The sequence below is a fragment of the Cololabis saira genome, chromosome 9, assembly GCF_033807715.1.
Source record: "Cololabis saira isolate AMF1-May2022 chromosome 9, fColSai1.1, whole genome shotgun sequence".
Classification (NCBI taxonomy): Eukaryota; Metazoa; Chordata; class Actinopteri; order Beloniformes; family Belonidae; genus Cololabis; species Cololabis saira.
In genome coordinates this window covers 44,853,131-44,865,820 of record NC_084595.1, presented here as the reverse complement: position 1 = coordinate 44,865,820, position 12,690 = coordinate 44,853,131, and the positions used below count along the sequence as shown (strand labels likewise).

At 44.2% G+C, this 12,690-nt stretch overlaps 1 protein-coding gene across 1 annotated transcript in view; it reads right to left on the bottom strand.

Moving 5' to 3' along the window:
* Positions 1 to 12,690, bottom strand: part of LOC133450780 (voltage-dependent N-type calcium channel subunit alpha-1B-like) — a 245,093-nt gene that overhangs the window by 215,797 nt on the left and 16,606 nt on the right. The window contains 1 exon segment of the mRNA XM_061729657.1: positions 11,434 to 11,573. Coding sequence (XP_061585641.1) covers positions 11,434 to 11,573 — 140 coding nt within the window.

Below are 12,690 nucleotides of genomic sequence, written 5' to 3'. Positions count from 1 at the left end.
AAAAGGCTTGCAATATTTTAGTTGATTTGTAATGAATCCAGAATGTATGACATTTTTGCATTACAGAAAATAAAGGACTTTATCACAATATTATAATTTTCTGAGACAGTCCTGTAGTTGAGTTGAATAGTTTACTCTGTCATTACTGAAAACGTGAAGGTTCTCAGAGGTGTGGAAGTACCGTAGCAAACCCGACGTGCGTGCACGCGTACATGCCTGCGGATATCGTTCCAGCAAAAATCATTCCAACAAATACAGACTCATTCCAGCGGCCGTCACTGGTTATATTTCCAACTGCTTCCCGTTTGCAGCGTGCAGGATCTCGGCCTCAGGCCTCTGGGCGACTTCCACTGGGAGGGGCGTGGCTCTAACGAGGGGCTGGGGAATTAGCGGATGCCGTGTTTGTTACAGCCCGGCTTCCTGACACAAGCCAGAGAGGGTCCAAATAAATCTGGAGCATTACGTAAGAGAGGCTGGGCCGCTCGGGGGAGAGCAGCCGTCGCTGGGGACGCTCTGCAGCGTAGCAGCATTCTCCTCCAGCACCCTCACCCCTCCCTACCAACCCCCAGCGCTCTGCATCTCCCTTTACACCAACAGATCCATTACTGCACCCGCTTTCTCAGACACGTCCAACACATGTGTTTGTTCACAACACAGATGATTTGTAAAAACCTTTATAGTAACGCCTGAAGCTCTGAAATTTCAGAGAAATCATGTCTTGCTCAAGACTTTGGCCAAAACTGGCACCAGCCAGCAGTTTCAGGCTGCAGAGCTACAGTACAGGACTGTACAGGAAAATTTGAATATTGTGATAAAGTTCTTTATTTTCTGTAATGCAATTAAAAAAACTAAAATGTCATACATTCTGGATTCATTACAAATGAACTGAAATATTGCAAGCCTTTTATTATTTTTATATAGCTGATTATGGTTTACAGTTTAAGATTAAGATTTCCAGAATATTCCATTTTTTTTAGATAGGATATTTGAGTTTTCTTAAGCTGTAAGCCATGATCAGCAATATTAAAATAATAAAAGGCTTGCAATATGTCAGTTGATTTGTAATGAATCCAGAATGTATGACATTTTTGTTTTTTTAATTGCATTGCAGAAAATAAAGAACTTTATCACAATATTCTAATTTTCTGAGACAGTCCTGTATATATATATGTATGTGTTAAACTATGAAAGGAACCTGATCTAAAGAACATATAATATGTTGGGTTCATGCTGTCTGCAACGGTTAATAGTCGATGTAAAAGTCAGAATTTAATTCCTCTTTTTCTGTAAGTACAGTATGCTTTTAACATATTATCCCAAAGGGCTTTGATCACAACACTGCATCTGTCATAAATAGTGGGAGTCTTAACAAATGTTGTAAGGCGACTATCTTTCAAACAATTAGTCGCTGAGAGAGTACTGGCTGAGATCTGTCCGACACGCTGAATCCAAGAAACCGACATGAAACAGATGTATTCTTTGGTTATTTATTTGTTGGTCTCCAGTTAAACCTTTTCACTTTCAAATGTCTGATGGTGGATTGCATTCAATGGATGTTCTACTATATTACAATGCTTATATTTTGTATATTTTGTATCCTATATTGCGTAGCCTATATTGCGTAGCCTATATTGCGGTCAACAGAAATTATCAGCTCCTCTCTCTGACAAACAAAACCTTATCCACTGCAGGTGCAGGTGATCTTAATCAGTCACCCACTCTGCCCCAGTGACACACCCACACACAGACACGCCTCCACAGACACACCCACACACAGACACACCTCCACCCACTATATGGTGAGACAATACATCCCTGCTCCTACATTCCGGCCCCTAATTATTATAACAGAATAATTACAGCACAAAACAATTCATGTAGGATACATACAAATGATCAGTGTTTTTTTTTTTTTTTTTTTTTAAATCTGTACAGTTCAAAGTCCAGTCTGACTTTAATGTCCGACTTTCCATGACCTTCTGATGTCTCCTGGCCAGAGGTTAGTCATATCCGGAACAAGCAAAAATCAAAAAGTAATCCATCAGGAAGAAAAAACACGCAAAGTCCGTGAAAAATAAAGTCATCTCCAGAAAAGCAAAAATCAAAAAGTAATCCATCAGGAAGAAAAACACACGAAGTCTATGAGAAATCCTTCAGGACTACCCAGCTTCCTGAAGAAGACAAACCTTTGTGACAGGCCTATCGAGACAGCTTGTCTTGGTCTTGATCTTGACTTGTCGTACAAGTCCTCTTTTGTCTTGTACCGCCTCAACAACTCTCCCCATGATCCACGAGTTACGGGGTGCAGAGTCATCAACAATGAGTACGATGTCATCAGGAATAAAGTTTCGCTTGACTTTGTTCCACTTTTGACGTTCCTGAAGCTGTGGCAGGTATTCTTTCGTCCATCTTTTCCAAAACAAATTGGACATGTATTGCACTTGCTTCCATCTTCGGACAGCGTAGACATCGTCCTTTACAAATACACCAGGTGGTAAAGATGGTTGACCTTTGAGGAGCAGAAGATGGTTAGGACTCAGAGCCTCAAGGTCATTAGGGTCCAAGGAGGCCTTCGTTATGGGTCTGCTATTAAGAATAGCTTCTACCTCACACAGCACCGTGTGGAGACCTTCGTCGTCAAGCCTTTGTACTCTCAAAATAGAGTTGAGGACCTTTCTGACAGAGCGAATTAGTCTCTCCCAAGCTCCTCCATAGTGGGAACCAGTTGGAGGATTGAAGGTCCACTTAATCCCTCTCTGTAGGAGTTCTTCATGAATCTGAGACTGATTCCATTGGTCAATATGTCTCTTCAACTCTCGGTCAGCGCCCACGAAGTTCGTACCATTGTCTGAACAGAGTTCTTTGACTTGGCCCCGTCTTGCTATAAACCGACGTAAGGCGTTGATGAAAGAATCCGTATCCATTGATGCTGCTACTTCAATATGGACAGCTCTCAAAGCTAGACAGGTGAATATAACTCCATATCTTTTCACTTGAGATCTTCCACGTCTTACATCAAATGGACCAAAACAATCTACTCCCACTGAAGTGAATGGTGGTTCATCTGGACGTACTCTGTTGAGTGGCAAATCTGACATTTGTTGGCTGGCCGGACGTCCTTGTATCCGTCGGCACACAACACATTTCGCCAAGATCTTTCTTATGGCCACGCCGGCCCCAGTAATCCAATACTTTTGGCGTAGTCTTGCCAGCATGTGGGTTCTACCACAGTGGCCGACTTCCTGGTGGACATGTCTTAGAATGATGTCAGAGATGTGCAAATCTTTGGTCAATATGACTGGATGCTTCGACTCTTCAGGCATGGCTGCCCTACTGAGCCGTCCACCAACCCTCAAGACACCATCATCAAACACTGGATTCAACTTATATATGTGGCTTGTACGTTTAACACTCTGTCCCTTTTGGAGCCTGGAAAATTCCTCTGGGAATCTTTTTCTCTGATAGAACCCAATGATCTTCAACTCAGCCTCCTTCAGTTCCTCCACAGTGAGAAAAATGTGGAATGAGTGCTTGACACTCTGCAGCTCTTTCTTCAAAATATCTTTGTGCTTGTTGTCATCATGCCTTGTGTGTTCCAGTGCTGCGTTACATTCTTTTCTTTTTCTTGAAAGACCTAGGAGTAGGTTCTTGAATCGTAAAACCCAACCCACCACCCTTTTCAGATGGTTCCATGATGAGACACAATCAGCAAACTGAGACAATGAGTCACTGTCTTTCTCAGCCCAGGTTGCGTTTGCCAAGGTGATTGTTTTGACTTCAGGATCTGCTTGTCCTGAAAGCTCTTCCATACTGTCTGGAATTGCAGGCCACTGCTCCTCCGGCAGCAGAAGAAATTGTGGGCCAGATATCCAATTTGCATCTTTGAGGAATGACTCCACTCCCAGTCCTCTGGAAGCAAGGTCAGCAGGGTTGCATGAGGTGCTCACATACCTCCACTGAGCTGCACAAGATGTTTTACGGATCTCAGAGACTCTGTTAGAGACAAATACTCGAAATCTGGAGGTCTCGTTGTTGATATACTTCAGCACTGAGGTACTGTCCGTCCAGAATACAGAGTCTAGCAGTGGCATCTGCAACTCCTTTCTCCACACTCTATCCATGCGTGCTGCAACCACTGCTGCTGTGAGTTCCAGTCTGGGGATGGTAATCGGCTTCAAGGGAGCCACCCTTGCCTTTCCCATGATAAGGACACTGCAAGACTGTGCGCTGTTGTTTTGCATCAGCAGGTACGTGACTGTCCCGTAACCCACCTCACTTGCATCTGCAAAATGGTGCAATTGAGCAGAAGTCACAGCCCCAAAGTTCACAGGCTTAAAACATCTGCAGACCTTGAAGTCCTCCAGTAGGTGGAGATCCTGCACCCACTTCGTCCATTCTGTTACAGTGGGTTCAGGTATGATGTCGTCCCACCCAAGGCCTTTCCTGCACAGCTCTTGCAAGATCAACTTAGCCTTTAACACCACTGGCACCAGCACTCCAAGTGGGTCGTAGACTGAACTGACCATAGACAGAATCCCTCTACGAGTTAAAGGTCTATCCTGAATCATGATCTTGAACTTAAATGCATCGGATTCCACACACCACTGCACGCCCAACACTCGTTCGACAGGGAGTGTGTCATAGTCCAAGTCCAGCTCTTTCACTTCTTTTGCTCTCTCTTCTTCAGGTATAGCAGCGAGCACATTCCGACTGTTGCTTATCCATTTCTTGAGCTGAAAGCCGCCTCTGAGACAAATGGCTCGAAGGTCACGATAGAGAGCTACAGCCTGAGACTCAGAGGGCACTGAAGCGAGACAGTCGTCAACATAGAAGCTATGCATAATGGTATCCACCGCCTGCTGACTGAAGGAATCTCTGTGATCCTCTGCACACTTCCGAAGAGCAAAGTTGGCGCAACTTGGAGATGAAGTTGCTCCAAAGAGGTGGACTAGCATCCTGTATTCTTCCATGGGTTGAGAAATGTCCCCACCAGGCCACCAGAGGAACCTTAGCAGGTTGGAATCTTCCGATGGCACATGCACCTGATGGTACATGGCCTCAATGTCTGCCATCAAAACAACAGGCTCCTTCCTGAACCTGGTTATAACCCCGATCAATGAGCTGGTGAGATCAGGTCCTTGCAACAACTCTGTGTTCAATGATTTCCCTTGGAAAGATGCTGCACAGTCGAACACCACTCTGATCTTCTTTTTCTTTGGATGGTATACACCGTGGTGCGGAATGTACCAAACATTTCCCTGACTGTATACCAGATCCTCAGCAGGCACCTTTTCAGCATACCCACAAGCAATGACATTATGCATGAAGGCAGCGTAGTCTGCATGAAATGTGTCATCTTTCTGGAACCTCCTCTTCAGCATCAGGGCACACTGCTCAGCTACCTTGCGATTGTCAGGCATGCACACGTCCCTGTTCCTTAAAGGTAAGGCAATGGTGTAATGGCCATCTACCATCTTGACTGAGCTTTGCACCATTTCCATGAACTGACAATCTTCCCTTGAAGGACCCAGTTGTTCTTCCTGGCTGCATTCGGGGAAGTCCATTTGAAACTGTTGCTTCCACAGCTCATCCAATTCCACAGCTGAGATACGATTAGCAGTGACGCTAGATTGACCACAGCCTGCTCCACCAACACACAATGGTCCGTTAACAGTCCAGCCCAATATGGTCTGAATTGCATATGGTCCCCCATCTTCACTTGGAATCACTTTTATGGGTTCCAGAGCTCTTGGAGCATTCAAGCCGATCAAAATCTCAACATCTGATTCAATTTCAGGAAGATTTACGCCATGCAAATATGGCCATTTCAACAGATCCTGTTGTTGAGGTATGTTGCTCCTGCTGACAGGCATCCTCTTCTGTGTGAAAACATCTGCCAAATCGCAGTAGAGGCCACTCTCTAGGCCAGCTACCTCCAAGTCAGATACAAGACAGCTTGCCACCACTTTTTCCTGGCCCATAGTGCGTAGGAGAATCTTTGTTGCTCTTCCTGTGATGTTCAGCCTATCCAACAGACTTGTCGTACAAAACGATGCTGAACTACCTTGGTCCAAAAAGGCATAAGTCTGGACAATTTTGTGACCCCTCTTTGACTTAACCTTGACTGGAACGATGGAGAGTTTACAGTCCGGCTTGCCGGCCCCGGTGAGGCCACTAGTTTGCACTTCCACCACAGCACTGCCAACTGCTGTGTTCTTATTAGCTGTAATGGCTTGACTCTTCTCTTCTTCTTTGCCTTTTGGGTGAATATGAAGCAGGCTAGGATGCCTGGCCCCACATACTTTGCATGACAACCGCCTCCTACAGTCCTTCGACATGTGCCCTGTGCACAAGCAGCCGAAGCAAATCCCATGGTCTTTGAGGAAGGCGAGTTTGTCATTATGCACTCCCTTTCCCAATAGAGAGCACAACTCCAGTGTGTGTTCACCCTTGCAGTAGAGACAAGCCCTTTTGTGCAGTGAGCCTCCTTCATTCCTTTTATGGGCCTTTCCATCCACAGAAGTGGCTGTAGTTGCAAAACTACTTCCTTTCTCACGTATGTTACGCTGAAACTTTTCTTTGCTGCTGCCTTTGCTTTGTACTGTTCTTGTGACATCTTGTATGTTTCCAAATATAGGATCAGCTGCAATTTTTACGTGACGTTCAATGAAATCCACAATGTCGGGAAATGTAGCTCTGCGATGTTGTCTTTCTTGAATATCACACGCTACCGTCCTCCAGTTGTCTCTTAGTTTGTATGGCAACTTCATTATTATTTTTAGCATATTTGCAGGCATGTTGAGTTCTGACATGTACTGTATTTCATCCATGGCATTGCAGCATCCTCTCAGGAAGAGTCCATAAGCTTGGAATGCCTTTATGTCCTCAGCTTTGATTATTGGCCATGAGAGTGCTTTGTCCAGATAAGCTGAAGAGATCTTCAGCTCATTTCCAAAATGTTGTCCCAACAAGGCTTTTGCCTTGATGTAGCCTCTGTCTGCAGGCATTTGTTGGCAGCTTCTAACAAGCTCTCGTGGCTGCCCTCTGGTGTATTGCACCAGGAAGTAGAGGCAGTCACTTGCATCACTTGTCTTTTGCTCAATATTTTGTTCAAAGGATCTCATGAAGGTGTTGAACATTAGAGGATCTCCATCAAACACTTGAATCTCTCTGTTTGGCAAAGATGACAGCCTCTGTTGTTGGACCAGCATAGCAGTTATGTCATTTTGCCGTGCCATTATGGACACCATGTTGTTATCAGCACTAGCAGGAAGGTGTGAGCCTCCAGACTGAGATGTGGAAATGTCAGGTGCAGCACTATAAGCCATTTTGAACTTGGTTGATGTCTGCTGGCGTATTTGAGGTTCATCAGGTTTAGTTAAATGAGAATGGAGAGCAATGGCTGAGGTTGGGTTTTTCTGTGTTGAAGCAGAAGGCACAAATGAATCAGCATGAACATTAAGAGCAGCATGGGCACCTACATCTGTTTTATCAGTATAGGTTTGCACAACATCAGATTTGCGACATATGCTGCCTCTCACACTGCTTCCTGAAGCTCTCAGGACATCCACTTTAGCCTTTGATGCAGCTATCTCCATTTCAAGATTCAATCGCTCCTTCCTTTTTCTAAGCTCCTCCTCCATCTTCTCCAGGTCATGCTTGTCCTGAAGCAATCTTTGACGAGCAAGAAGAGCAGCCATGTCAGCTTCAGCTTTAACACGTGCAGCGCTAGTAGAAGTGCTTGAAGTCCGAGTACTGCTTGTTGTAGATTTCGAACCATGCTGCTTGCCAATATTTGAAATGCTGTCGCTTGGCTTGATTTCATCATGTCTTATTCCAAGTACGGCAGCTTGATCCGAGAGCATTTCTTCATGAGGCTCATTTACATCAATGATTGGAAGTTTTTCCCACTCCTTCCTATTGAGTAGTGGCTCATCCACTTCCTGGTTTGGAGGTCCATCCATTTCCTCATTGATCCTCTGTCTTGAGACCAAAGTGTCATTTTCAGAGAGCCAGTGTTCCACATCCTCAATAAAGCCATTGTTGTAGTTGCTGATGCTTGCAAACCACTCATTTTGTCTTATCTGCTCATCCAGAGGTATTAAGTCCATCAGGTCTGAATGCAATGATGTTACATGCTGATGTAGAGGCCTCATAACACCCAGCTGAATTTGCACCTGTGTGACATTATCTTCATCTTCCATGAGCTGTTTCAAAGCATTGATAACACCCTTCATTTTGTGCAGTCTGGTTTTGCGTTCCTTCTGAAGCTTTTCAATTTTACCCGCCAGGGCCTTTTCAGTGAGCTTGACAGTCCTTTTTCCATTTTCAGCATCAACAGCACCTCTTACAGCAGAACTAACATTTGATCCACTCATATTGGCATCAACCAGCAGCAGCAGCAATGCAGTGAAACTTCAGCGAGCTTCCTCTATGATCTTCAACAATCAAAATATTGAAATGGAAACTTTTTATCCAAAACAGAGCAATCCAATATTGCATCCACATGAATAGAAATTTGTCAATCATCCACTTTTTCCACCATTTTCATTTCCATAGACCAAGCAATCCACTATTGTCTCCACATGACAGTTGAACATCACTGAAACGCGTCAATTATCCACTTCCTTCTTCGCCACTTTAATGTCCACAACAAATGATCCACGTTTACTCAGCAGAAATGCAACACGTGAGAGACGGTCAGCAGCATCAATGAGGAATCACAGCATCCATATCCATCCAATATTGCAGCGCAAGTTTCAAACTGCGTCCAAACAAGAACCAGCTCACAGCATGAACAAACTGCATTGGTTACACATACCGTGTTTGCTGCGTTGCGATCCGTCCGTTCATTCATTCAGTTTTTTTTTTTTTTTTACTCACGAGTGACTCCAATGTGGCTGCGTGCTCAGACTTTTGAGTGGACTTATCCAGTGTGGCATCAGAAGAAACTGAAAGGCTCCAGGCGTGGAAATCCGTGGCCGATTTCTGTTGACAATGTAAGGCGACTATCTTTCAAACAATTAGTCGCTGAGAGAGTACTGGCTGAGATCTGTCCGACACGCTGAATCCAAGAAACCGACATGAAACAGATGTATTCTTTGGTTATTTATTTGTTGGTCTCCAGTTAAACCTTTTCACTTTCAAATGTCTGATGGTGGATTGCATTCAATGGATGTTCTACTATATTACAATGCTTATATTTTGTATATTTTGTATCCTATATTGCGTAGCCTATATTGCGTAGCCTATATTGCGGTCAACAGAAATTATCAGCTCCTCTCTCTGACAAACAAAACCTTATCCACTGCAGGTGCAGGTGATCTTAATCAGTCACCCACTCTGCCCCAGTGACACACCCACACACAGACACGCCTCCACAGACACACCCACACACAGACACACCTCCACCCACTATATGGTGAGACAATACATCCCTGCTCCTACAAATGTGATAAACCTTATTTTATGTTGGGTGTGTAAAGTGATGTGATATTAGTTGGTTTTTATGGCTTTGTGTCAGGTTGATTTAAGCACTTTGCGGAGCAACTGTGCTTCCTGGTGCTGAAATCACAATATCAGTCATAGCCACTGAAACCATAGCCAGCTCACAGGCATTCTCAGTAAATAGTACCATTTTTTTCTTGGGAAACGTGACGGAGAACGTAAACAGCCTTTCAGGTATTTTATTTGTGACGCTCATTTCATTCTGCTGTGCAGCACATCCAACGCACACGGTGACTACGTTTACATGCAGTCAATAACCCTTTTAAAACCCGAATATTAGCAATAACCCGAATTTGCACGGCCATGTAAACACTTTGAATAACCCGAATTTGCTCATATTCTGGTTTTTAAAAACCCCAATATGAGCCCTGGGTTACTCCTTTTAAAACCTGAATATTGGGTCATGTAAACGCCAAATGGAATATCCCCATCAAACAGAACAGGAATCTGTTTTCTGCACATGCTCTGTTCACAAGGAATCCTGGTCTTTTGAGTCCAGGAAGTTCTTATAAACCAGCCTTTCTCGACCGGGGTGCCGCGGGCCGCGGCACCCTGGGGTGTCGTCTGACTGCTTCAGGGGTGTCGTCAAAAAAAGACCTATTCTGACATTTCATATATAAATACCGTATTTTCGCGACCATTCGGCGCGCTGTGTGGAAAGGCGCACCCTCATTTTCGTGTGTCATTTCTGTATTTAAAACACACAAACGGCGCACCGCCGTCTACACACACTACAACACACACGCGCCGCGGAACACACACACAAGCGTACGTATCTTAAAATAGAGCGGGAGCAAAACTTTGTTTGATTGTGCTTTATTTCAGTTTTCACATTAATCAAACCCTTCAAAGTCCTCATCCTCTGTTTCTGCATTAAAGAGCTCTGCTAAATCAGCTGTGCCAGTCCCAATTCCTCGCTGTCAAAGTCACTTATTCCGTCCCGTGCGGCGCCTCGGAAATTCCGGCTTTTGCGAAAGCTCGCAAAATAGTCCCAGCAGACACGTTAGCCCACGGATCAACAATCTATCTGCAAACTGTGGCATAACTAGCCCGGCGCTGCCTTCCACTCTTGGTGAAACTGTGTTCTCCCTCAGTCATCCATCGCTGCCACGCCGCTGCAGCCTTAAGGCTGATTTATGCAGCGCAGAGCCTACGCCGGAGGGTACGGCGTAACTCTGCGTCCATTTAACGCGGAACCATAAGGCTTCACTTTGAACGGCCGGTTCACACCAACGTCCAGCGGTTGGAGTTCCTTTGTCAGACCTCCCGGAATAACAGCAAGCGCAGCGTTCATATTTTTCACTTCTTTTTTTACATTGTCTGTGAGATGGGCGCATAGAGTCACAGATCAGCAGCGATGGTGATGTGTGGAAAAAACCACCGGGTCGCTGCACATAGACCCGCCTCAACCACTCTATCATCATCCCTTCATCCATCCAGCCCTTTTTGAACATTTTGGCATTTGTGGACGGTAAAAAGTACCGGGATAGCGAGATTTACAAGAAAGTGAGCGAAAAGTTGCGCGAAGCAGCATTTGTTTTGAATTTGGATACAGGAAGAAGAAGCGGAAATGACGCTAATTGCGTCATCACGTTCTCCGTGCGTCGCTGGTTTGATCCAGATATCCAGAATGATTAATTACAATGTAAACAGGGATAACCCTGTTTGCTCATGCATGGAAACGGAATATTCCGAATGTTTCAGTAACCGGAATATTAGCAATAACCCAAATTTTGACTGTATGTAAACGTAGTCAGTGTCAACTTCTCCAGAATGCGTGTTTCAGGCAGGAAGGAGACACCCTGCCATGGGTAATGGCTCTGCCTGGCTGATAATTAGAAGCGCTCCCCCCTCCCTGTTTAATGGCTGCTGCCCATCAGCCCGTCAGGCAGCAGCTGCAGGAGCCATTAGGCCGGAGATACTCACCCTGTTAAGACCACCACAAAGTCCATTACATTCCAGCCATTACGTAGGTAGGAGCCTTTGTGAAACGCAAAGCCCAGGGCGATGATCTTGATCCCAGCCTCGAAACAAAATATTCCAATAAAATAAGGCTCTGTGTCGTCCTGAAAGGAAGAGAATGAGAGAGAGGAGGAATCATGAAATTAGACTGCAAAAAATCTAAATCTTAACAAGAATATTTGTCTTATTTCTAGTTAAAATGTCTCATTTTTTAGTCAAAAAAATCTCATTACACTTAAAACAAGATTCATTACTGGGAAAAAACAACAATTTTCACCTGTTTCAAGTAGATTTTCACTTAAAATAAGTAGAAAAATCCGCCAGTGGAACAAGATTTGTTTGCTTGTAAGATTTGGCAGATTTTTCTACTTAATACAAGTGAAAATTGACTTTAAACAGGTGAAAATTGTCAAATAACAAGTTATTATTCTGGTAATGAGTCTTGTTTTAAGTGTAATGAGATTTTTTGACTGAAAATTAAAAGTTTTAACTAAAAATAAGACAAATATTCCTGGTAAGATTTTGAGTTTTTGCAGTGCGATAACGCAAAAGATAAATGCGCTGTCACAGGAGTCTGCTGGTCTGGGAGCACAGGTGAGGAACCAGACACCTGAAATTTGAAATATGAACTTGTCCTTTATTTAAGGAAAGTGATGGCGACATGTATCTGCTTCCATTGCTTGGAGATGTCTACACACTGGTGTAAAGTTAGACCCCCTGCTTTAACCCTGTGTTCTTCAGTTACCCCTTTACTGATCCCATGACATTGAAAGTGGCACCAATAATTATCTTAAACGCTATACATTTCAAATTTAATTTGAAGAAATATTTTCATATTTTTAAGAAGTGTCATCTTGCTTTTGCAGTCGGCTGTCCGAACTATCAGCAAACATCAACAACTCAGGACTCCTGTCCCGTGTGACAGCTGTGGATTGTTTCGCATCACTTATGGCGCTTTTCCACTAGTACCTACTCAGCCCGACTCCACTCGGTTTGGTTCTTTCCCACTAGGGGTCTAACTAACGAGTAGACACTTTCTCTGTAACTATTCTGCCGAGGTTCTAAGCTGCTGAGTGGGCTGTATCTGACATCATCACACTACAGGCCACCGATTGGTCGGGGGGTTGGAGTCAGACGTCTGAGTCAGGAGGAGGAAATCAGAGAAAGAGACTCTGACGGATTCTGGTTCATTTTATTCAACCAGCAACGGCAGAAAAAGTC